We start from the raw sequence: 25,713 nt of genomic DNA, 5'->3' as shown, positions 1-25,713 counted from the left end.
CAACATGCTACCCTCCTGGCCTAGTGGTCTCAGGAATGGAATCCAGATGCCACACATTAACACTAGGACCCTAGGCTGCTGGGCCAACCTGGCTTCCTATTACATAGAGAATATAAATACCATGGATAACTGTACAACCTGCATGAATCAGAGTTCAGTCGTCCATGGTTTAGTCCACCGCTCAGGGATCAGGACTATTTAAGACTGTGCTACTTCTCACTGTCATCTACTGCATGTTCCTGGACCAGATTCTGTGGGGCTCCTCGGTGTTTCACAGATTTTAAGTATTATTTGCAGTGGCTCATCCACACAGAGAGCTATGGCTCAGCACTCAAAGGAAGAGGTTTTCAAGCCCTCAGAACTAATCAGGTACCGAGGCATCTCAAGGATGCAACTTGAAATCCTGGCACCATGCAGAGAAGTAAACTCCTTAAAATACGATAGGGTGAGGTTAACACTTATTGCGTCTCAATAATTCTAAACTGAACGTGCTCAAGTTTACAAAGGAAAATCCTTTTACAACTGCTAACCCTGTAAACACACCCTGGGCTCTGAGAGTCAAGTTAGATTCGCTCCTGCTCGGATATCACAAATCGCACAGGTCCAGCAGGGCAAGTTCTGGTCAGTTACACCCATACCTCATTGCAGACAAAACATTTTCAACGTAAGTCTTTAGTTACACCTATGAAACCCTACAGTGTTCAATAGGAATGCAAAGATGTAACTGAGGGAGAAATCTGGCTTTGCAATTGGAACTTAGTTAACACCTTTTTTGATGATCCCAGTCTCTTAGCTATGATGGTTCTGCAAGGCTAACAGAAGTAAAGATCAGTAAAACCGTATTTTGCTCACTAAAGTCAGCAGATGACAATTGTGGAGACACACAGGGAGCACATCTGCAGAATAAGATGAAGACATTTTTACAGTCTTTTCAGATTAGAAATACACTTAAAAGGTGGGATTTTCAAAGGTGACTAAGAGAGTTGTGCGCCCAATTTGCAAACTGGGCACCTAATTCCCTTAGTCTCCTTTGAAAATCCCAGCCTAAAGGGACATTGATTTCAAAATATGCATTGCAAGTAGTTTCAGGTACTACACCTGCCCAAGCCTCTGACAATTTTTTGTGGATTTAGATTTTTTTTAAATCTCTCTCTCTATAGTGCTGTATGAAAGGAGACACCCCCCCACCCCCCCGCATACAAGGGAAACTGACCAACTATACAGGATCAGAAATGGAAATACTACACACAAAGCAAACAAGCAGAAAATTCTCTCTACTTTCTCACACTGACAATGATCTCACACATTACTTGGAACAATAGTAGGCAAAAAAAAAATAGACAGAACAACAATAATGCTTCAAACAGCATCGTGTCTCCTTCCAAGCATAAACAAACCAAAATCAGGGCCATCATATCCAGACCAGGATCCAGCAACAATAATTCATTCCATTGAGAAAAACAACGAACATAACCAGGCAAGTCTGAATCAGATACACATCAATGTCTAAACATTTTTTTTTTAATTTCCAAATGCGTGAATTTTTATTGCTGGTAAAATGTCCCAGGTGAACAGCTGTTGAGACCAAAGCCCTCTGTAGTCAAAGCTCAATACGCAGCCCTATTAGCATGCCACAAACCTGACAAGAATCATCTCTAAAGTAGAAAAGATTAAGTAATCCAATCTCCATCATCCATTAATTCCCTGGTATGTCTGTCCATTCTGGTATGGACACATGTTGATTGGGAACTGTACTGGGAACAAACTTATTTTACATAGCCCATTCAGAAGTCATTTGATAATGGTAGTTTTCTACCAATCTGTGCTGGATTTGAACTGATAAAATTATTCTTTTGAGATATCCATTCCCCCCACCCCCTCAAATAATTCCATTCACTCAGGAAAGGTTCAATTACAGCAAAAAGTATATGTACAAATGTATAAATACTAGGTTACATTTTGCTATAGCTTAGCAAAACTGCTCTGTTTATGGAAAATACAATGTTATTTACCTGGATAAGCTGTTTCTGAAAGAGCCTGGCAAAGTGGCTGTGATTATAGGCTGCTGTGAGGTGATTCATCATAGCCCTGGGAAACAAAACAAACCGCTAAAACCAAAAAGAGCCAGTCAAAACAGAGTCTATATACAGCTATAGCAGAAGCACAAGGTGATTTCTTTAAAAACCAATGCCTTCCAATGCCATATAAATAAGAACACAAGGAAAGAAGAAGTGGGACCGCTAAACACTGAGGATGGGGTGGAGATTAAAGATTATCTAGACATGGCCCAACACTTAAACAAATATTTGCCTCAGTTTTTAATGAGGTTAATGAAGAGTTTAGGGGTAGTGGCAGGGTGACTAATGGCAACGAAGATATGAAGGTAGAAATGACCACATCCGAGGTGGTAGTTAAACGCAAACAATTTAATGGGACTAAACCAAGGGTCCCAGATAATCTCTATCCAAGAATATTACAAGAAGTGGCACATGAAATTGCAACCCCAATAGCAAGAATGTTTAATGAATCTGTAAACTCGAGGATCGTACCCTATGACTGAAGAATTGCTAATATAGTTCCTATTTTTAAGAAAGAGAAAGAAGTGACCCAGGAAACTACAGGCCTCTTAGTTTGCCCTCAACTGTATGCATGGTCTTGGAACAAATTCTAAAAGAGGAAGTAATTAAGGACATTGAGGTGAACAGTAATTGAGATAAAACACAATATGTTTTTACAAAAGGTGGATCGTGCCAGACCAACCTGATCTCCTTCTTTGAAAAGATAACTTTTTCAGACAAAGGAAATGCAGCAGATCTAATCTACTTGGATTTCAGTAAAGCATCTGATACAGTTCCAGATGGGAAATTATTAGTTAAATTGGAGATGATAGGGCTTAATATGAGAATTGAAAGGTGGATAAGGAACTGGTTAAAGGGGAGACTACAAAGTGTCATACTGAAAGGTGAACTGTGAGGCTGGAGGGATGTTACTAGTGGAGTTCCTCAGGGATCAGTCTTGGGACCAATCTTATTTAACAGTTCTATTACTGATGTTGGCACAAAAAAATGAGTGCACACTAATAAAATTTGCAGATGACACAAAGTTGGGAGGTATTGCCAATACGGAGGAGGATCAGAATATCATATCAGAAGATCTGGATGACCTTGTAAAATGGAGTAATAGAAATGGAATGAAATTTAATAGTGCAAAGTTGTGCATTTAGGGATTAACAACAAGAATTTTTGCTATAAGATGTGGACTTATCAGTTAGAAGCAACAGAGGAGGAGAAAGACCTGGGTGTATTAGTTGCTCACTGGATGACAATGTGATGTGGCCGTGAAAAAGGCTAATGCAGACCTAGGATGAATCAGGAGAGGTATTTCTAGTAGAGGCAGGGAAGTGTCAGTACCATTATACAAGGAACTTGCGAGACCTCATTGGAGTAGTGTGTGCAGTTCTGTTCTCCCATGTTTAAGAAAGAGGAATTCAAACTGGAAGAGGTACAGAAAAGGGCTACTAGGATGATCAGAGGAAAGGAAAACCTACCTTTTGAGAGAAGACTGTAGGCTTGTTTAGCCTAACAAAAAGGCAGCTGAGGGGAGATATGATTACTCTCTATAAATCCGTCAGCGGGATAAATACCAGGGAGGGAGAGGAGTTATTTAATTAAGTGCCAATGTGGACACAAGAACAATTAATATAAACTAGCCAACAACAAGTTTAGGCTCGAAATTAGGCAAAGATTTAATCCCCAATGGCTGGAGATGGGACATTAGATGGGGAGGGCTCTGAGTTATTACAGAGAATTCTTTCTCAAGTGTCTGGTTGGTGGGTCTGACCTACATGCTCAGGGTCTAACTGATGGCCATATTTGGGGTTGGGAAGGAATTTTCCCCCAGGTCAGATTGGCAGAGACCCTAGGCCTGGGGAGAGGGGGAGCGCAAGTTGCCTTCCTCTGCAGCATGGGGCAGGGGTCACTTGAAGGTGTAAACTAGTGTAAATGGTGAATTCTCTGTAACTTGAAGTCTTTAAGCCATGATTTGAGGACTTCAGTACCTCAGCAGAGGTTAGGGGTCTATTTCAGAAGTGGGTGGGTGAAGTCCTGTCGTCTGCCATGTGCAGGAGGTCAGTAAGACTAGATCGGGGTTCTCAACTGGGGGTCAGGACCCCTCAGGGGGTTGCAAGGTTATTACATGTGGGATCACAAGCTGTCAGCCTCCACCCCAAATCCTGCTTTGCACCCAGCATTTATAATGGTGTTAAATATATTAAAAAGTGTTTTTAATTTGGGGGGGGTCCCACACTCAGAGGCTTGCTATGTGAAAGGGGTCACCAGTACAAAAGTTTGAGAACTACTCGACTTGATCACAATGGTCCCTTCTGAACTTAAAGTCTGAGAGTCTATTCTGCTCCAAATCATGAGACTGTAATGCAACATCTTCTTTATAATTGGCCCTGTGCCCTCTGGGCATCTACTGGCTTCAGGGACAAAAGTAAGTTTTTATCTGGATTTCCCATTAGCAAACCAGAGCTGCAGCACCAGTCTCCTACCTGATCCTGTTGCCCAAAACTCTTTCAAAGTCCCAGCCTGGTTTTTCACAGTTATCCTCCCACTCACGCAGCAATTCATAAAAGATGTCCCTATTGAACAAAAGATGCAAACATGTCAAGTCCTGGGCCTTCAGTCTCTGAACCAATAGCAACAGATTCCCAGCCAACAGTTCACAAGCTACACCCTCATGGAATATACTCCAGACTGAATAAAAGTCACATCTCCAAAGCCCCATGTATCTTACCTTTTGCAGCAGTGACCAGCACCACTGAGCCTATTAGTTTCAATCTGCAGCCCACCACTGACAGGTGCTCTGCCTGAACTCAGGCATTATAACCAAGACACCCATCCCATTATTAGACAGAGTAGGGGTCAGATAAGCAGATGAACCTGTGTGGTGGATCCCTCAATGAAGCAAAGAGAATAGGAACCATATGAAATTACTTCTACGTGAAAAAGAGAACAAGTCGACAGGAGGTGCTCCCCTACTCTCCCGCCACGAGACAGAAGGGACAGAAGGGAGTAGCTCCAAAGCCTGAGCTGAACCAGCACTGAACTGTGCTGTACTGGCACGCCAACAACTTCTGCAGGATTTAGGCTTCCATTGTTTAAAGTCCTTATCCCTGTAAATACTAAAGTCCTGTGTTCTTAGAGCAGAACATCCCCACTATGCTGTATATAGGCAGTATAACTGGATGCTATGGCATCCAATTGTTCACATCCATGGATAGAACATAATCCCCCCCATACACACACACACAAACTGGAGGACATTTACCTTTGCTTCTTAAATATATGAAAAGCCCTGTCACTTGGAAAGTTAGAACGATTGTCCGTTTCTGGCTGGAAAGAAACGGACTGGACAGACGAAGGCAGCAGGAGGGACACCTATTGAACATATAACAGAGTCCATTAGTATAATGAAATTCTCTGATTTTGAACGTTATCTTAGGTATTACCACAGTCATGCTGTTCAGACACTAACAATTTCCGAACCACTAATGAGTAACTGCTGGTCAGCATTAGTGCAGAAAAGACACAGACAGTCACTCAGTAGGATGGTAAAGGGGCATCTCCTATCGCTTTTGAGGAACTTTCTGAGACCAGAACAGAACTAGCAGGCACATGCCCTGGAGAAAGAGTCCTGTGCAATCATTTAATGCATGTCAACTCAACACAGGGATTCTGAGAAGGTGAGAGTGACAGCTGGCGATTCCCATGTCATCATCTCTCCTCCCCTCCTCTGAAAGAAAGAATCCCTTAAAATCAGTAAAACAGCTTCATCACAGCTGCTACCTCTATCTATATGGCCCTCATCACATGAGCACTTTACAATCATCAGTTGATTTTATCCCCACAACACTGCTTTCAGGAAGGAAAGTACAACCCCATATTCTATTTTTTTTTTTTTAAATAGATTGGGGACAGAGGCACAGAGTAGATTAAGTGTTTTGCCCAAAACAACACAGGAAATTTGTAGCAGAGCTGTGAAATGAACATAAGCCTCCGGAGTCACAGTCCAGTGCCATATCCACTATCTTCATACCTCCAGACTCACCACAGGGAAAAGAGTAAGAGTGAAATCCTGGCCCCCCTGAATTCACTGGGAGTTTGGCCACAGACTTCAATGGAGTCAGGATTTCATCCTAACTGCAATACAAGTTAGTAAAAGGAATTCCCAGCTACAGCTCATTGGCCCTAGCAATGCACAGGCTCAATCTGGACAGGAAATGGTGGTTTTAACATAGTCTCCAAAGAAATTGAAAAATGAAGCCCCAGAGCAGGATGAACAGGATTTGATATTAATCATCAAACTGACTGTGGCAAGGGAGCGATAGGCAAGCATATTACTGGGAACCCCTTGGAATTTCATACATTCAACTTTCTAAGGACTATTCATTTTTTACCTTGGCTGTGCTGCTCTCATAAGTTTTCATAAGCCTCTCATGCAAGCCAGGGGAAAAGGATGCAATCCGCTCATTCTCAGCCAAAAGTTTCAGTGTCCCCTTCTCTAAATGAGAAATAATTCTGCAAAGAGACCACACACAGAACACAACATTGAGGGAGCAAATCTAAATAAAGTGTACACTTATTTTACAAAAATCACACAGGTTTAACCACTAGCCACCTGGAATCTGGATCCTACTGGCATCAACAGGACACACTGCAAATGCCATAGTCACACGGAGGTGACATGAAGGAAAAAGTCCACTGAGTTTTTCCTGTTCTGGTGGCATCTGAAGCAAAACATCAGTCCCACCAAATTCCAACTGCAGTTTGGATGTGTTACCTCATAACCCACCATTTCCCTGTGGGAACACTTACACTGAAACATAATGGTGTAGAGACCACCACAAAGAAAGGTCCTGGCTTTCTAATTCAACTGAGTCATTAACTCAGTGTGTGACATTGCGTAAATTACTCAACACCATGCCCCTAAAATGACCTCAATGAAATTCAGATGCACGCTCTCTCCCACTCTCATACTCACACAACCCACCTATACCCAAAGAAAGAGAAAGGTTCAACTTACTCAAACTGACAATCCAAGACCTGCACAGCAAAGTAAACACAGTTGTGTACATTTCGAAAATGCTGCCGCTCCACTGCATCTGAAAACAAATAGCATTTAACAACAATTGGTGGAAAATTCAGAAGCTAAATAGAAAAATCTAAAGTAATTAACTGAGAGAGATGTAGGAATTACCAAACCCAGTCACATCATTGGTCCATCAGTGCCCATTACCTGACATGTCACATGAAGGCAAAACACCCCCTTAAAAAGACCCCATTCTAACATAGTTGGCCAATTGTGCAATGTTGCATGAGAGGGAAGGTTTCTTCCTGATCTCTGTGGCAATTATCTGGAGCTTGCCCTGAAGCCTGATATTTGATTGCCACTATTGTGTGCAGATCTGGTCACCCCATCTCAAAAAAGATAATTGGAATTGGAAAAGGTACAGAAAAAGGCAACAAAAATGATTAGGGCTCTGAAACAGCTTCCACATGAGAAAAGATTAATAAAACTGCAACCTTTCAGCTTGGAAAAGAGACAAACTAAGGGGGGGATATGATAGAAGTCTATAAAATCATGACTGGTGTGGAGAAAGTAAATAAGCAAGTGTTATGTACTCCTCCTCATAACACAAGAATTAGGGGTCACCAAATGAAATTAATAGGCAGCAGGTTTAAAACAAACAAAAGGAAGTATTTCTTCATATAACACAGTCAACCTGTGGAATTCTTTGCCAGAAGATGTTGTGAAGGCCAAGACTATAGCAGGGTTCAAAAAAGAACTAGATAAGTTCATGGAGGATAGGTCCATCACTCGCTATTAGCCAGGATGGGCAGGGATGGTATCCCAAGCCTCTGTTTGCCAGAAGCTTGGAATGGGTGACAGGGTGGATCACTTGATAATTACCTGTTCTGTTCATTCCCTCTGAAGCACCTGGCATTAGCCACTGTTGGAAAACAGGATACTGGGCTAGATGGACCATGGTCTGATCCAGTTTGGCCATTCTTATTTTAATCGGTATAACTACCAGTGTTCTTGTTTGACAAAATTATCCACCTTTCCTAGTTAGCCGTGGGCAATCACCTAGATCAGAGTTCATGTTAACTCCTTAAATCTCAGCCTTGGACAAGAGGCTGCTTTTCTCGTAAGGGTCAATCCTAGAAGTAATGGAATTTCCGCTGACGTCAATGGGAGTTAGACACGTACAGGGCTTGCAGGAGTGAGCCCTTACAAGACAGATGTGGACTCCTGGGACAGCATCAATGGGATTCTACCCATCCCCTCCTTGATGAAACAATCAGTCGAAACTGATTTGGAACAGGATGAACACATTGGCAGCATTATGTCCACAGACTGCTAACTGTGCGCCAAAACGTCGAGCAAATACAACCAATTATTAGACTCCTCCAGCCAACGGCTGGGGTGCACTGTGCTACCGAAGTCAAGACCAACTGGGGTTCTTCGGATCTGTAGGTCACGGAACAATAACAGCAGCCAAAAATGGAGCGTTTTTCTAACAGACACCAGGAGCTATTCTCAGCTGGAAGTCACTCTTGTACACCTTATCCAGAAATCAAGCTACTGACTAGCTTAGTGTAAGGTCCAAATTTGCCATAAACCTGTGTACAACTCCCACTGATGGGAATTGCACATGTCTCCCTAGGCAGAATTAGACCTTAAACTTACAATGGGTTCAACGGTATTTCTGGGTTTGAAGGAACTGATGGGAGGAGGAAATCTGGTGAATCACTCTTCTCTCTGAAAATTCATTTTAGTGGGTAAATATGGAGTTCTTAGACAATAACAGTGAGTTACCATAACCTGGTTTTCAATAGCCTATTAGATTATAAAACACCTATTCATTCCAAATATCAAACTAATTTGGCGGCCTGGTCTATAGGCTTCAGGCTAAATACCCCCTTCACTCCATAGTGGAACATTCCCTGATATCAAAAGGAGGGTTATACAAGATCAAGGGTAGACACTCGTCTTTTTGTAGTAAACTAAGCTTTTAGGGTTCTTTATTTGTTCACTACCTGAATGCCATATTCTACACCACTCACTGAGACATGCTAATTCACTTCATGCAAGCCTCAGAAGTCTTCAGTGTAATGACTTTTGGTCACTAATTCCCTGAAGCTCGATTTGAACCCCGTGAATCAGAGACGATATGCTCTGTATCCCATTACCAGGCCTGGGAACAACCTAGTCTCCATTCAAGAGCATTGCTGACCTTTACATCCTTGATTGAATTCCATGTCATTCTCACCATCTTCCGAAGAAGTTGTTCCCTTGGATGTTAGCAGCTGCAGGACAAAGAAGAGCTCCAGGAAAATATTTGGAACCAGGTTTTCTGGAAGAGGAAGTGACATAAAATGGCTAAACACTCAGCATTAGTCTACGTTAATAAATCAAGATAACAAAGATAATCAAATCTCAAGCTTATAGTCTCAGCTGATCCATACAGGACTCAACAATGCTGATATGCAGCCATGCGCATTTGGGTAGGTGCATTATAGAAAGTGTTTTACCTCCATTCCCCCAAAAGTTAAACCATGGGTAACAGCTTAAAACATCTTATAAACCACTTCAACCTAATGAGCATTGTCAGGGAATAGTCCTGGCCTCTAATATTCACTTTTCCAGTTGGGCCAATACAGTTTGAGTCTGCTGAGGGGTTCAGGGAATTGTGTAGGGCCCATCTCATTTTCTAGACTTCTGTCCAGTTAGGGGTGGATATACTCTTGAGTAGGAGGGAGGTCTCTGTTTATTTTTCCAGGCAGCACTCACTTGTATTATAAGTCATGGGTGCACTCTGGAAATAGTAAGTATTTAAAGAAGATATTCCACACCATAGTCATCTCACTACTCCCAGTTCTTTACCTGCTATACAAGATGAATAGAGCTGAGCCAGCTGTTCCAGCTGTTTCTTGCAGGAAACTTTACTGAGATCTGCAGAGGTCACTAGTTGACCATCAGTAGCGAGGCTTCCACTCCAACTGTAATTAGGCTTGGTAGGTGTACTGGGATCCAGAGACAGGCCTGCAGGAGAACATGTTTGGTGCAGCAACTTGCATCTGAAATTCAAAGTCAATGACTTACAGAGGAACTGAAGATGACACACACCACATTCAACACAGGAAGTTTTCTTCTTTGGTGTATGGTTTTCTGGGATTCCTACAAGAATTGATCACAACATTTACAGAATCTAATGCAGTTTCTACACAGGAGATGGGTTAAATTACTTAATTCATCCATTTTCTGCCTAATGACAAAATAGTGTCTTGTGGTTAAGGCACAGAACTGGAATTCAAGAGAACTGGGTTCGAATTCTAAATCTGCCATGGCTCAGAGTGTGACCTCAGGCAAGTCACTCAACCTCTCTGTCCTATAGCTTTCCATTTCCTAAAAGGGGGTGATAGTTATCGCATTACACCTGTGTGCACCCTACTAGCTTTCAGCAGGTTTGCATAGGTAAAACAGAGCATCATCTGAAGACAATGGTATTACATAAGTATGCTTGAGAGTACAGTCTGACCCACAGAACTTTGCATTAATGCAATAAGGAGTAACTGAAATACAATAAATTCAGGACCAATATGATGCCAGAGTCGCTTTGCAGAGTAGAAGCACATCTTTAAGTGAAGAGTGAAGGCTGAATTTGAAAACTTGTTAGTCTGATACTACATTCATTTTCATCTCATCTGCTTTTAGGTCAATTTTTTTAATCAAACAACTATTATCTTGTCTGGATATTTTCTGTTAATTTACAGCTTCTTATTGGCAATTTCCTAATAAAGGGAGCAGTATGAACCCCTGCAGATGTGTCCCCATCCCTGTTCATACTGTACCTTTCTTTCTTCAGCATCTCCCTCTCCTCTTGAAGGCTGCTCCCTCTGATGGAGGTAACGTTCCCTTCCTGGATGGCAGCAAAGGTCTCAAGACAGGTCCCAGACGGAAACCGAGCAGCTGGAGACTGGCTGACTGGCGTGGAAGTGAAACACATCTTAGGTTTTGAGTGGGAGCGCTCAGCACTCACTGGAGTTGGGTTGATTCGTCTTGATGGCTTGCTTTTGCTGAAACAATTTAAGAGAGGCTTTCACTTAAATGAAGTATAAACAGATCGTCAAGAGAGAAAATAGCAGTCAAATCCATCAAACTCTTTCAGAGAATTTTGATGCCAATGTAAAATTGATAAGGAAAGAGAGAATCAAGATACAGTGCAACTGTAATTGCATCTGGCAGGGTAGCTGATTTTGCCCCGGGCCACTAGACAAAGAGTGGGTACATCCTACAAATATAGACTTCAACGATCCTGATGAAGTACAATGTATTTCCTGCTACTCCACTGCTGTGACTTAAAATTAACTATGATCACTATGGGGGAAAATGGATGAAAAACATGGATATTACTCAACTTATCTACCCCACCTGTCCTACATTGTCAGACTGCTAACTTAGGACATACCAAGTTCTGGCTGCTCATCAGTTCATCATATAGTCCCAAAATGTTCATGAAAGCATGACCCAGTGACCCTCTTTGGCCACTACAAGTCAGGACTCCCAGATTTCTATTCTTGCCTCTGCCACCAACCTGCTTTGTAACCTGTACAAATCCTAATCTCTCTGCGCCTCAGTTTATCTATCCATATAATATTGCTTACCCACCTCACAAGGGTGACATGAGGCATAAGATTTGTAAAGTGCTGTAAGATTCTTGGGGAAAAGGCTCCATAGAACAGTAATATGTCATTTTAAACAAAATGTAGAAATGATGATAAAATCAGTGTTCTACAACTGACATCTCTTTTCCCAATGAATCTGCTGCCTGCTACATGTTAGCTGCTAGGGACCTTACCTTATACTGTTACTTCCAGTCTTATATTTGACTCATCTCCTCACACTTTTCACATCAGTCACATACTCTGCAATTTGAAACTTACTGCTTGTGATGGAAATGCATTATATCCTGCAGGTCAAAGCCATCTCACAGAGCATCATAAGGATTTCCCATCTTTAAATCCCCACCCTCCATGTGGGACCCTATTTCTCAGGAGAACCAAGAGTTCTAACCAGCTCTAAAATCACTTCAATTAACTCACTTTAGAACTGGTTGGTGCCACTGCACAGACCAAGCAGCAGAAGCTTGACTCTCCCTGAAAGGTGGTTAATGGGGGTGGGAGGAAGGAGAGAGAGAAAATGAATATTACCTCAGTGTAGACCAGGCCTAACAGGAATTGCTAAGTACAGATTCAACCGTAACTATACATCCTGGACAGAGAGCAGGTAGAAAGATCACTGATTCACAGGAAGAGAACTCTGGTAGCCTACCTTGTGTTATGGAGAGCTGTGCATCAGCTACTGTAGCATCTATTAGGAATTCTGAACCTATGAACTCTGAGGTCTACTAAAGGGAAGGAGAGTTAAGGTGGGTAAGATTAGTGGACCAGACCTACATTACATTCAGCTAAGTCTAACCGCAGAAGCCCCTGCCTTGATCTGAAGAGGACTTTCAGAATCACACATCCTTCAGATTCCTGCAGATTGCCATGACCTAAATTTTCAGAAGTAATTTTAGGTGGCAAACATGAGACCTTAAAGGGGCCTGATTTCTCCTTTATTGAGACCTAGCAGTGAATCTTAGGTTTCATTTAAAAAAGAGAGAGAGACCAACAGCATGTACCACGAGGAAGAGCTGCGCCCTTCGCCAGCCCAGCTAGAAAAAATCATAAGCAACCAGGGGAAACTCATGCACTTCAAGAACTAAACAGAACCCACATGTCAACCATCTACCCAGCCCATTACCACAGGAGACCCATTTCCCTCTAACTGGCACCACAGAGCCAGAGGACATGATGCCTCACCTGCCAATGCTGTTGCCACCAGAGGTCGCAGAATGCCTGTTTGCCATCCTGGCAGCCGTTCCAGACAGCCGCAGCAAAGTAGAGGAGACACTTAGGGCTTACCCTCAGTATAAAATCCTATCATGTTTAAATACAACTGTAGAGTCAAGATAATGCTGACTGACTGTGACTCACTGATCATGGCAAACAAGGACAAAGGTGTGCTCAGCATCATATCACCACTGTCTCAACTCTTCACAACTCTGTTTAATGGTAAGATTTCCCAATGAAAATGAGCCCCTAGAGGAGACTCAGAAGGATACTGGGGAGAAGGAAGCATGGTGAGTTGAAAAACACAGACTGCACAGCATAGCAACAGCCCCCTAACCTGCAATCTATTACAAAACATTCATAACTGAGACAGTTATAAGACCATCTATATATTATTACCTGTGAGATAACAGTGTCAGCTGCTCCCAAGAAATAACCTGCAGTACTCAATGCTGCCAGCACGATCAGAAAAATAAGAGTGCAACAAGGAAGACTTGCTCTTACTTTGTCAAGCCAGAAGCAGCACTCATGGGTGGGAACTCCTCCAAGTTGTTGAGGTTCAGCTGATCAGGTGGGGAATTGGCTGAGGTAGGACCCACCTCACTCCGTTTCCTCCTCCCGCCACTCAACGATGTGCTGTCACCCTTCCCATCCTCCTCTTCAGTGAGGCTTCGCCCTAGGTCCCGAGCCACTTGCCGGCCAGTGGCATTGGCAGAACTGTTGCCTTTTCTTCTGCCTCGCCTCACTGGCTGGACATCTGGTGCGGGCATAAGGAAGCTGCCCAAATTGACCTTCTGAGATGAACGTTTCTCACTGTGGTTGAACACAGGGCTGCAACCAAAGCTTGGGCTGGTGCTGGGGAAATCACTGCCGGGGCCAGACAAGCTTGACCCAGTAAAGGCAGAAGAGCCACTTGATGCAGCAGAAGAGGGAAAACTAGCACCTGGGGTACAGGAGCTAGCAGGGGTCCTCTGGGGAAAGAGCTGCATTCGGCTGCTGCATGACCCTGCTGAGTTGCCTATCCTCCTTTCTGACCCTGACTTTTGGTTCCCATGGCTAGCTGAGCTCCTGAGGGTCTTAGAATTTGGGGTTTTAGCAGGGGTAGAGGGCCCATTGGTCAAGATCTGACTAGTCTGTTCCCTTAAAAAATTCAACAGGAAAGGCACAAAGTCTTTCTGAAGCAACTTATGAGGTACCAGCTTGTCATGGACATGGTTCTCCTGCAAGGAAAGAAAACAAAACATTAATAAAGATACCCGTAGACTTACTCCAATCTGTTTCTCTCTCTCTCAAATACTGGGCACGAATTCACCATCATCATGGATTCTAATACTTTTAAGTTGAGGGAGTGTCTCTAGTAGTTACAGCAAGGAACAGATTCAGGAGTTCTTGGTTCTACAGAATTCCCTAGTCTGACAATTATTCCTCAGGCCCAACTTTTCAAAAGTAGCCACTAATTTTGCCTTCCCAGCTGGAAACCATTGGGGCCTGTCTTACAGAAATGCTTAGGTGCAGTGGTAGGTGCTAGAGTCATTGAGAGCTGAGGGTGATCAGCACCTCAAAAGCAGGCCCCTTTAAAATGTTTCAAGTAGGGCACCAAAAATTGACGCAAACAAAATTAGTGGACAATTTATTAAGCCTGTAGCTTCTCTGTGCTCCAGTTACCTACTAATACCATCTACTTCCTCAGGAGGTGCTCCAAAAATAAATGATTATTTATATAATGCTTTGAGATCCTCATGTGCAAGACACAACAGAAGAGAAAAGCTCTTACTACATTTTAATGAAGTCATATTATTCACTTGTGAGACCACAGAGCTCCAAATATATTATGCGGCAACTTTTATGATGCATAAAACTAATATTCAAGAAAGCTAAATAAAAATGCGACAATAATATATAAGATTTTAAATCTTCATGGGAACATAATCCTTAAAAGGATCTGTAAATTATCTGAGAATTCTACCATCAGCTTTTTAAAATTATTATAATACTGTAAAACCTTGTATGCAGTGTAAAAAAAAGTCGCACTGCTCTTTCAGTGCATCACATTTCTATTTTCCTCACAATAGAACTAGGCAAAGTTTGACAGACTGCCAGAAGAACTCTCTTGGATACTAATTCTTTTTTGTACTGAGACCTGGCAACCACATTGTCATACTTGTGCTCTCCTCTCTTAGGCCTTATGCTCTCCTCTCTTAGGCTTTATCCAAAGAGGAAACGCTTTGTTTCCCTAAGTGAGACCCTGGTGAAATGGAAAGCAGGAAATGCAGAAGACAGCAAGTACTTTATTTTTATGGAACTTTTTCTTAAGAAAGACGGCAATGGAACTACTATCTTCCTTTGCTTCATATATGTGCCCTTCAAGGAGCACATGCCAGGAGATTTGGCTGAGAATGCAAATGAATTTCAGTTTCCAGCTCAAGTAAGAAAAATCTGTAAAGTCTCTCTGTGCTTTTCCACTGTTCATTGTTTTCCAAAAGTGTCTCTACTTGTTAGAGCACAAAACTGAGTCAACAGACCTAGATTTTTATCAGCTCTGATGCAGACTTGCTAAATGCCCTTAGACTCAGATATTAAGGCCAGAAGCATCCATTGTGATCATCTAGTCTGACCTCCCACACACCATAGGACACAGAACCTCACCACCCACTCCTGTAATAGATCCATAACCTCTGACTTAGTTACTGATATCCTCAAGTAATCACTTAAAGACTTCAAGTTACACAGAATCCACCATTTACTCTATTCAAACCAGCAAGTGACCTGTGCCTCATGCTGCAGAGGAAGGCAAAAATCCAACAGGGTCTCTGTCAATCTGAGCTAGGGGAAAATTCCTTCCCAAATCCAAATATGGCAATCAGTTGAACCATGAGCATATCAGCAAGACACCTGGGAAAGAATTCTCTGTAGCAATTGTGAGTCCTCCCCATCTAGTTAGTCCCATCTCTGAACAATGGGGATATTTGTTACTAGCAGTCACAGATGGGCCATGAGCCATTGTAAGCAGTCTCATACCATCCCCTTCACCATAAACTTACGCTCCGCCTTGAAACCAGTTAGGTTTACTACCCTCTCCACCGGAAGGCTGCTTCAGAACTTCACTCCTCCTTCACTTCATCTCATAGGTGCCAGCTCTTGGGCTAGAGCATCCACCAAAAAAAAAAAAAAAGTGGGTGCTCAGTGGGGTCTGGGGCAGAGCGGGGAGGTCGAGCTCTCCCCGGGGAAATCACCAAGTCCGTGCCTGTGCTTCATCTAATTTCAAGCCTAAACTTGTTGATGACCAATTTATACTCATTTGTTCTTGGGTCAACACTGGCACTTAACTCCTCACCCTCCCTGGTATTTATCCCTGACGTATGTATAGAGATCATATCTCCTCTCAGCCTTCATTTGGTTAGGCTAAACAAGCCAAGCTCCTCAAGTCTCTTCTCATAAGGTAGGTTTTCCCTTCCTCTGATCATCCTAGAGCCCTTCTCTGCACCTGTTCTAGTTTGAATTCATCTTTCTTAAACATGGGAGACAAGAACTGCACACAATATTTCAGATGAGGTGTCACCAGTACCTTATAAGGATATTAACACTTCCCTCTCTCTACTGGAAATACCACACCTGATGTATTCTAGGACTTCACATTTCACCAAGACAGTTACCCTGTCAAACGATCAGGTTTCCCACCTGTAAAATGAACTCACAATGCAAGAGTAACTGGGTGAAATTCTAAGGTCTGTGTTATATACAGGAGGTCAGATGAAATGATTGAATCCTCTCTTCTGGCCTTAAAAATCTATGAAAATACGAATATTACTTGTCTACCTCATAGGGGTAGTGTCCTAATGAGTGAGACAGCTGTAAGGGTTAGTTAATATTTGTAAAGCACATTGAAGTCCTTAAGCAGAAAATGCTATAACGTGCAAAGCCAGTTTTCAAATACAATCCCCAAAACACAATCGCTCACAACCAACGTTTATTTATTATTTGTATTCCAACAGAACCAAGAGGCCCCAACCAAGACTCACTACTAGGCCCTCTACACATACAAGACGACATTCCTGCCCCAAATAGAAAAGTACGAGGAAAAAGACAAGAGATTAAATGATTTGCCCAAGATGACACAGCAAGGCAGTGGGAGAGCCAGGGACAGAATCCAGGTCTCCTGATTCCTAGTTCAGTGCATCTAGACCTCAAATCTCCCTTTTAAGCAATATTCTTCTAGCTGGCAAAGCTGCACCGACAATGACTTCACAATATACCTCAATTTTATCTCTTTCCCTTTGCTTTTTTTTTTTTTCCTTCTTCTCCTCTTCAAAACTGCAGTGAGTATCTTTTGATTTGACCTCTTTTCCACAGGATATAGATTATTCTCCCATAGTGTCTCCTTTTATTTACAATCACATAATTAAACTACATTTATATCAGGGTGGATAAAAATCAATGATTTTTTTTAAATCAAAAACAGATTTAAATTGGATTTTTTGATACAATGCTTTTTGAGGAAAAAAACCTATCTAAAGATAGTTTTAATTAAGATACATTATAGTTCAAAGATATATCATGGAATAGGGATTATAAATTCATGTAATGTTTAAAAAAAGTTTTGTAAATGAGTTCCAATAGTTCATGGATTAGGGACCCAATTTTATGGGGTGTCAGATTTAGGTTAATCTTTCTATCTATCCAGTGGGACTCAGTGCTCAGTCTAGAAGATAAACATCAGAGATGCTTAGTTCTGCAGTTCTCAAACTGTGGATGTGTGTCTCCAGAGAGAACATGCTTGTTAACAGCAAAAATGTTTTTAAATAATGGCAGCAGGCCGTAAAAGAGACCCAGTTTGGGAATTAGAACCATTCAAGAAATATATGTTTGCTGATGTTTTAAAGAAAGTCACACCAGTGAACTGGTGGAGGTCACTTAAGCACTTTGAATCAGAGACTGTTGAAGCGATAATCTCACTTTCTACACCAGCAGAAGCAGCTACTGCTGTTAAAAGAATATTTTCTTCCTTTGGACTAATTCATTACAAATTGAGAAATCATTTGGGACCTGAAAAAGCAAGAAAGCTTGTTTTTCTTTTCCAGATTATCAATAAACAGGAAAATGAAGATGACTGAGTTAGCTGCAGAAGCCCATATTTTAAGTTTCTCATGTTGACCTGGCTGACATAGTCTACTGAATTTTTGTTTTTTAAATTTAATTTAACTATTTTAGATAAAAATAATTTTAACAAAACAAACCTGATTTTAAAAAACTTTAATGTTTAACTAAATTCAAAAATTCAAATGCTTGTTTTGTTAAAATATTATGTTTGTTGTTGAAGAAAAAAATCCAGAATACATAATGTGATGTTTTAGTTAAATAAAACAATTTAAATGTCTGTTTGGTGATGTTCTCCTCTTAATACAGCATGGCAGGAAAATCCTCCAAATATTAATGATTAACCTGTTGAATTGGAGATAGTTCACCTCCCAAGGACTTCATAAATATCAGCTTCAATTATCTTTGATAAAATGAATGATTGGTTATTTCATTTATGATATAGCTGTAAAACTAATCTGGAAAGTTTTCAAAATAAATCACTTTAAAAATGTATAGTGTGTACCTTCTAAAAATGAAACCAACATCTATCTCTGAGTTGTGAAGAATATGTATTAAGGTTTTAACAACCAAGAATGCACTTTTATGTAGAAATCCATGATTAAATAGTGTCTTCCTGACTAGTGATTTAAATCAAATCCACCCTGATTTATACAGCACTTTTCTTCCCAAAAAGACTCCAAACACATCACAAACGTAAATTCAGCTACTCCTTGATTCACAATAACTGATGCATTAGAAAGTGATACCTGCTCAGCAGCAATGCTATACAACTAAATGCTATACAGTTTTAGACAGGAAGCTAAGAGAAATAGTGTAATTACCTGAGGTGGCCTTTGGTAAAAATAGTGTTTACCACCTCTAACTTATGAAAAATGCCAAGAGATTTTAATGAAGCATTTTAAATCTCATGTATGAGACAGCACTGACCACAGCACAGTACCCACAAGTACTCCACTGGAGCAATTACTCAGGACTAACCCAGAAGGATCAGTGCTATGAAACTTTTAGAGTAACAGCCGTGTTAGTCTGTATTCACAAAAAGAAAAGGAGTACTTGTGGCACCTTAGAGACTAACCAATTTATTTGAGCATAAGCTTTCATGAGCTACAGCTCACTTCATCGGCATCCGATGCTCAAATAAATTGGTTAGTCTCTAAGGTGCCACAAGTACTCCTTTTCTTTTTGCTATGAAACCGCCACTCTCTTCCTGCAGCATCCTGGATTTCTTTGGAAGTCTCCTATTCAAGTAATAATCAAGCTAAATCTCACTTAACTTATCAGGTTGATGAGAGGGTGTTAATAGACTGTCTCTTTAAAATAGCGTTTGATAACAGCTTGCTGCAAAACCAGCAGATGGAGCTCACAAACTACAGCGATAGCCACATTTCAGGACTACAAGAGAATTCGGCGAGTGTTCTGTAAATACACTTGGATATGTAGCTCAGGCTGAGTTTATCTGGACACCCAGCTAAGTTTTCACCCGGCCAAGCCTTCCTCAGCGGCTACAGACCAAAACAACCACCAAGCAGTGTTGTGGGTCACACCAAGGGCTTGCAAACTGCCAGAAAAAAAAAATAAAAAGCTGTACCTAATTAACGTAAACCGTAACTTTAGCTACTCTTCTCTTAACACAGGAGCACGGCTCATGGAAACTACGGGCAGGGCTAAAAGCGGGGGGGATGGGGAGGCCGCAAAGGATCACACACACCTGGCACTTTATTTGTGTCGGCATTCGTGGGGCTGGGCCGCTGAGGAGGGACACGCCCCAAGCACTTCTTTACCAGCGCCGCTGCTGCTCCTCCCCCATTGTTTTCCTCCAGCTCGCTGTAAGCACTGACCACCTCCAGGGCCCAGCACCGGGGCGCCAACTTCGTGGGCTGCCCTGCGCCGCGGAGAGCCTCGGCCTTGGCCCGCCGGCTGCCCGGGCTCCCCTCAGATCCGTGCCGAGCACGACACGAGGTTTCCTGCCCTCTAGTGACGCTGCGCCCGGCACGCCTGGACGCAGGCCGGGGCTTAGGGCGGCGCGCTCGGGCCCGAGTGCGGAGGGAGGGAGCCCTGCAGCCCCCGGGACCAGCCCTCCGTGCCCAGGCGAGCGGCGCCCCGGCGAGCGGCGGGCTGGGCGTGCGGCCCAGAGGCCGCCGCGGGGCAGCCCGGCTGCAGCCCAAGACGCTGGCCCGCCCGGGGCGGGGAGTCCGGGCTGCAGCAGGCCCCGGCGCCCCGCTGCCGGGCTGAGGGCGGAGCAGCGCCACACAACGGTGCTGGGCTGCGCGTTACCTCGGCTGGGCGGTGGCGGGGGCCGTGGTCGAGCCACCGCACCACGGCGCCGGGCGCCACCTCCTCCCGCAGCACCAGCTCCAAAACAGCCGCCATCCCCGGCCGCCCGCCCGCCGAGCAGGCGCACAACGCACGTCGCGGCGCGCGGACAAGAGCGGCTGCGGCGGGGGGGGGGGGAGGCAGACCCCGCCTGTCCCCCAAGCGCGGGTCACACCAGCTGTGGGTGGGGCTAGAATGCTGTACCACGTGGGCGAGGACAGCGCCGCTACTCGCCCACCGAGCCTCGGCTAGGGGAGGACTGGGATCAGATTTGCGCCGTGGGGTGTGGTTGTGACGGCGGAAAGGGGCGGGGCTAGAACGCTCAGTGCCCGTGGTGGGCGGGAGCAAGTCGGGCGGACGCGAGTCTCAGCTGGGATACCCATTCGGGAGCGGCGCGCGCCGGCTCCCCTGCGCGGGGCGGGGCCGCCCGGACACCGGCTCCCGCCCTCTCCCCATGTCAACAAGCGGGGCGCGGGGCGCCTGCGCCGGGGGCTTGCGCGTCCCTCGCTTTCGTGCGCGGCGTTGGTCTGCCGAGCAGGGCCCGGGCTGTGGCCTAGCGGCGGCCGCGCGGCGATCGGGGCGGCCCGCGGGCCCCGCCCGCCGGGGAGGATGATGGCCGAGGACTCGCCCAAGCGGCGCAAAGCCAATTTCAACGAGGCGGAGACCGAGGTGCTGATCGAGCAGGTGCTGAAGCACGAGCAGATGCTGTTCGCAGCGGGGCCGGGCCGCGCCTCCCCGGGCCAGAAGCGGCGGGTCTGGGAGCTGATCCGGCACAAGGTGAACCCGGTGGCCGCCTGCCCCCGCGACGTGGAGGATCTCAAGAAGCGCTGGAGGGATCTGAAGCGGCGCGACCGCAGCAAGCTCTGTCGCCTCTCGCAGGGCTGCGGCCCCGCCGGCCACTCCGGCGGGCTCGGCCTGCTGCTGTGCACGGAGGAGATGCCCCAGCCCGGCCCGCAGCCCGACCACCAGCGCGCCTACGGCTCCGCGCTCGGCCCCGCCGAGGCCGTGCCCATCGTGGGCGGAATCGACACGCTGGATCTGCCCGGAGCCTCCGTGGTGGACCTCGGTGAGCTCCGGGGCTGGTGGGGGGGGAGCGGGCCCCTATGCGCCCCGCGCCCGGTCTCGGCTTCTGCTTCCCCTCCCCGCTGGTCTGGGCCTCCGGCGCGGCGGGAGTCGGCGTTGCCATGGAGCCGGGGAATTAGCCCCGCCAGGTCACTGGAGCAGAAGAGCGGGTCATCCCTCCCGCAGAGGGGCCAGCTCAGCCTCTGTGCAGCGCCCGGAGGGCTCCGTACTGGCGGGCGGGGGCGGCCTTGTGCGTCTTTCCCCCCGTTCGGCGCTGAAAGGGGGCTCCTCTCATCAGCGGGGAGCAGCAGTTTTGGTAAAATGCAGCTTCCTGCCAGGCCCCCCCGCAGTGACCCAGTTCATTCTTGATGATGATTTTTTTTGCCCTGCGGGTGACTCGGTGTGACTCCTTCCCCCGCTTTAAGCACTGGTAGATGTTGGTTTGCAGCCTGTCCTTGAGGTGCATTCTGAGAGACAGATTCAGAGCAGCACTGAGCACCCCCCCACACACACACAACTCCTGTTTACTCACATGACAGTGGTGTAATGTACAAATGACATAGATGTAAGAGGGACTTACCCCAGGCAGCCTTGGGCTTGAAGCTTCTTGTGCTTGCTTATGCCAGTCTCTGTGCCAGTGAGGCCCTCCTCTTCCAGTGTTTTATGGGCCATGATGTATATCTTGTTTATGTGAAAAATTAATTTACATTATGGGGGATCTTTATTCGTGTTAAATCTGTGTGTCTCATGTTCATCATATCTAGCTGCAAAGTGCATTGTTAATCTCTGATGTTGCATATACTTATTTACCTGCTTAACTTTATTCCTGTGAGGTGTCCCACTGATTTCAGTGGGAGTACTCTTAATAGTCAAGGTAAGCAATGTAAGGATCAGGGTCTTAAGCAGTATCCGTTTGCCTTCTCATTCTGTGCTTCAAAGAGTAAAGAAACCCTCATAGAACACTATGTGGCCTTATGGTTAGACTGTATAAAGTATCAAGTCACTAGTAATTATAGTTGAGAAGAAAAGAACACAGCATGATTTGAGAAGCAGATCCTTGTCTTCAACAATAAAAGTCTTCACTTACTTGCTGATTCACCAGAGGTCCCAGTTGTGTTCAAGTTAAGGATGCTCTACTGTACAACAAACCCATTTTTTTCAAAATAATTTCTGCTTATGGTGGTTTCCTCCTCACCTAAATCACATAGATGCTCAACTGTTGGCAGGTTTTGCATGATAGGTCGTGAAAAGTGAACAGACATATCGTGGATGTGGGGCATTAGACCCACCTGCACATGTGCAAATTTGGATCATTCCTTCCACTCACAAGAAAGCATTCCACCATGCAAATTCCAGCCTTTGTAAACTGCAGCCAATGGGTAAATTACACCCTGTTGTGCATGGGTCTGCAAGGTATGAGCTTTAGTGCAATGAATCTTACTTCAGGCAAGGAGGAGCAATTCAGATAGGATGTCACTTATTTCTGCCTTGCAGATACTGGTTTCTTGTGCTGAGCTGGGAGAAAGGAAAATAAGAGCTTGGAATGAACTTAATCTCTTCTGTAGCAAATGCTTTTGGCTGGTCTATTGGGGAGTGAGTGATTTTAATCTGAGATTTGCATCACTCAGTTATGTCATTTACAGTGAGCATGTTTCAATATTTTTTCCTACTAAAGGAGATATCTATGCTACAAGTGTAGGGGATAATACAGTACAAGTCATCATTATAGGGTCTTGACAGCAGAAGTATTAACTACCACGTAAATGCCAATCGTGCTCACTGGGCAGGCAGAGGTTTGAGTGACCACAGAGATAATGAAGTCTGTTGACTCCTGTTTCTGTTTTGTTTTTTTCCCTCCTCTCTGCCCTTTTAGGGTTTACAGATGATCCTGGTCCATCCCACCAACCCTGTCTTGAGAAGATGAACTTAAAAGAGGAAATAGTAGTGAAGGTAGTGGAGCCAGAAGAAAGTTCTGAGGACATGGCTGTGGTTCCACCTAGCCAGGAGCAACTGCCCTTTCTGGGAACAGCTGGGAGTGGTTTGTCTGGGAAAGTAAAAGCCAAAACAAAAGGCCGGTCTCAGACAGACCAAAATGAAATTACGGAAGAGGACCTAATGCAGATCCAGCAGAACCAGATGCAGGTGATCCAGTCTGGCTTTGACAGTGTCAACCACAACCTTCGGCTGCTGCAGCAAGGCATGCAAGATCTCAGCAACAGCCTCAGTATTATGGCACACACATTGGTGGCTATCAAAAATGTTTATGTGAAAAACAACACTGGCCCAGCCACCTATGCCACCACCTCTACTCAGACCACAGCAGGGTACCTGAGTCCTGGGTCTCCCCAGATCTCCCCAGCTGAGGACAGAGGCAGAGCACAGGTGGCTGGAAGTAGCAGCAGAAGCAGTAGCTGCAGTTCCAGCTCTATGTCTCAAGAACCAGGCCCTTCGGAATTTCCTAGACCACCCCTGAGAACCATTAAGAAAGAACATCCAAATGGCTGCTACTATTTCTGTTTTGCAGATGTGTAAAACTTGAATATATGTAAAGTGACTGATGTTAGCGGTACTGTTGTATGCTCTGCTCCAGCCTCTGACTATAATGGAGCAAATTGGACTTGCCTCCTGCTTTTTTTTCCCCAGTGGGGAAAGTTTCACATTAGGTGGCATTTGACACTAACTACCAATCTCCAATTTGTTAACACTAACTGTTGCAGTTGGTTAATGTCTCTCTTCTGTTTTCTTCACCGTCTTCTTTCAAAAAAAAAAATCAAATTTATTTTGACTAAGACTCTTGTCTGTATCCTCTTTGGGTTAATGTGACTTTTTGAACATAAAAGGTATGATGGAGTAGGGTAATGTTACAGTTATTGAATAACAGAAGCAGAATCTGTTAGTTACACAAGTTGTGTATTTTTTTAAAACCAAACTGTAAAAATAGCTTACTTTAAATTTAGTATCTGCTATTTTTATTGTATTTTAAAAAAGACTTTAAAAAAAAAAATCTGGTCTGTGCAAGGTATCCCAAGAGTTTGGCAACTTTACCTCCTCAGGGGATGGGATAGAACTAGGCCACAGAGCCGCTGATCCATGAATGTGCTGCTCAGATTTCATCCAGCATTGATCCATCTGGTCACTGTTTATTTCCAGCTCTTCAGATGCAGAAGCATTTTGCTTAACTGCAATGAAAGTGGAGGGTGTTATTTGTCACATAATTTTTTAAAAAGAGAAATATAGCAAAAAAATTCATTTCTGGTGAATGATGCCGGCTCTCAATATGGAACAATCTTTGCTGGTATAGCTTAGCACCAGGTTCTGTCTTCAACAGAGCCAGCATGCTTTCTGGGGACAAATGTCACACCATTTGAAAGAGGTAGAAGAGAAACCCATGTCCTATATTGTCCAGAACTGACAGACTTGCTACTCAGTATACTAGTTAGGGTTTGGCTTAGCCTGGGGCAGAGCAAGTTCTCTCTCCTGGCTCTTGAAAGAGTTCATGTGCTGGGCCTCTGTTTGGGTGGAAGTGTTAGAAGATCTTCCATTCCTTATCATGATTTATATCATAGCACTTAGGAACCCCAGTCATGGATCAGGACCACATTGTGCTGGGAACTTTACAAACATGGAAGAAAAAGATAGTTCCATACTACATCCTGAAGGAAGAGAGGATGGGAGCAAGGAGAGTCTGAGGAGAAAACAATTCCTAAATGCCACCCCTGGAGAAAATAAGAGCCAAGGAGAACCATTACTTCTCCTGATAGAAAGAACAAAAGTCTGATTTTTGCATTGCGACTTGTATGTATGCCTGCTCTGTACAGATACCCACAGAGTCCAGCTCCCCCTCTCCTAGCTAAGAAACCATGTGGCTTTGTTAAGTAAGACATCATTTTTACCATCAGTTGTGACAGCAGTACTGCACTTTAAGGAGATGATGAAGCCCTTTGCTTCAAACTGTGATAAAACTGAGGGGATATCAACAGCTTTCAGCAGTTGGGAGTGGTGCAAGGATTTTTTCTCAGGGCCCCAAAATAGCATCCCCTTATTACAGCCTGTGAAACTGCTGCCTGAAGGTGAGCAAGTTGAGCAAATCTCAGTCGCATAGCCTGTACAGAGTCTCCACAACCAGCATTTGGGACTGACTGTGTAGAAAAGGGCCTGACTATGTTGAGAGCTCTGTGATTCTAGCTGGCAGCTCCTCAGGTATTGCTGAAGAACGAATCTCAAACAAATTATCCAGACGACTGAAAGAAAATATCTGAAAAATTAAAAATTGGCAAGA

The 25,713-nt window shown here is 44.3% G+C and overlaps 2 protein-coding genes across 6 annotated transcripts in view; one reads left to right on the top strand and one right to left on the bottom strand.

Moving 5' to 3' along the window:
- Positions 1 to 20,689, bottom strand: part of CDAN1 (codanin 1) — a 44,020-nt gene extending 23,331 nt beyond the window's left edge. The window contains exons 1-11 of one of the 5 annotated variants that reach the window (XM_084630278.1): positions 20,334 to 20,689; positions 13,467 to 14,182; positions 12,171 to 12,224; positions 10,920 to 11,144; positions 9,952 to 10,145; positions 9,302 to 9,421; positions 7,087 to 7,165; positions 6,461 to 6,581; positions 5,332 to 5,441; positions 4,553 to 4,642; positions 2,013 to 2,088 (exon numbers count right to left, since the gene is read on the bottom strand). In XM_084630278.1, the coding sequence (XP_084486404.1) occupies positions 2,013 to 2,088; positions 4,553 to 4,642; positions 5,332 to 5,441; positions 6,461 to 6,581; positions 7,087 to 7,165; positions 9,302 to 9,421; positions 9,952 to 10,145; positions 10,920 to 11,144; positions 12,171 to 12,224; positions 13,467 to 14,182; positions 20,334 to 20,429 (1,881 nt within the window). In that variant the 5' untranslated portion in view covers positions 20,430 to 20,689. Of the gene's footprint in view, positions 1 to 2,012; positions 2,089 to 4,552; positions 4,643 to 5,331; positions 5,442 to 6,460; positions 6,582 to 7,086; positions 7,166 to 9,301; positions 9,422 to 9,951; positions 10,146 to 10,919; positions 11,145 to 12,170; positions 12,225 to 13,466; positions 14,183 to 19,767; positions 20,071 to 20,333 lie in introns of those variants that run through there. The other 4 variants (XM_084630280.1, XM_084630276.1, XM_084630277.1 and 1 more) reach the window with 4 other exon arrangements.
- An 11-nt stretch (positions 20,690 to 20,700) lies between these two features.
- On the top strand, positions 20,701 to 24,306 carry LOC311521739 (uncharacterized protein). The gene is made up of 2 exons (XM_084630283.1): positions 20,701 to 21,438; positions 23,308 to 24,306. Exons 1-2 carry the CDS (start codon positions 20,982 to 20,984, stop codon positions 23,964 to 23,966), a joined length of 1,116 nt encoding a protein of 371 aa, XP_084486409.1. The 5' UTR covers positions 20,701 to 20,981; the 3' UTR covers positions 23,967 to 24,306.
- Positions 24,307 to 25,713: the final 1,407 nt, after the last annotated feature.

Source organism: Lepidochelys olivacea (assembly GCF_965140295.1).
Source record: "Lepidochelys olivacea isolate rLepOli2 genome assembly, chromosome: 6".
Taxonomy (NCBI): domain Eukaryota; kingdom Metazoa; phylum Chordata; order Testudines; family Cheloniidae; genus Lepidochelys; species Lepidochelys olivacea.
Note: the sequence above shows the minus strand (reverse complement) of the source record. Positions and strands in the feature narration are given on the sequence as shown.

Excerpts from the sequence above, each read along its gene's own strand:
- LOC311521739 (XM_084630283.1), top strand. The coding sequence starts at position 20,982 with ATGATGGCCGAGGACTCGCCCAAGCGGCGCAAAGCCAATTTCAACGAG. Across the intron at positions 21,439-23,307 it reads AGCCTCCGTGGTGGACCTCG|GGTTTACAGATGATCCTGGT; the intron begins GTGAGCTCCGGG and ends CTGCCCTTTTAG.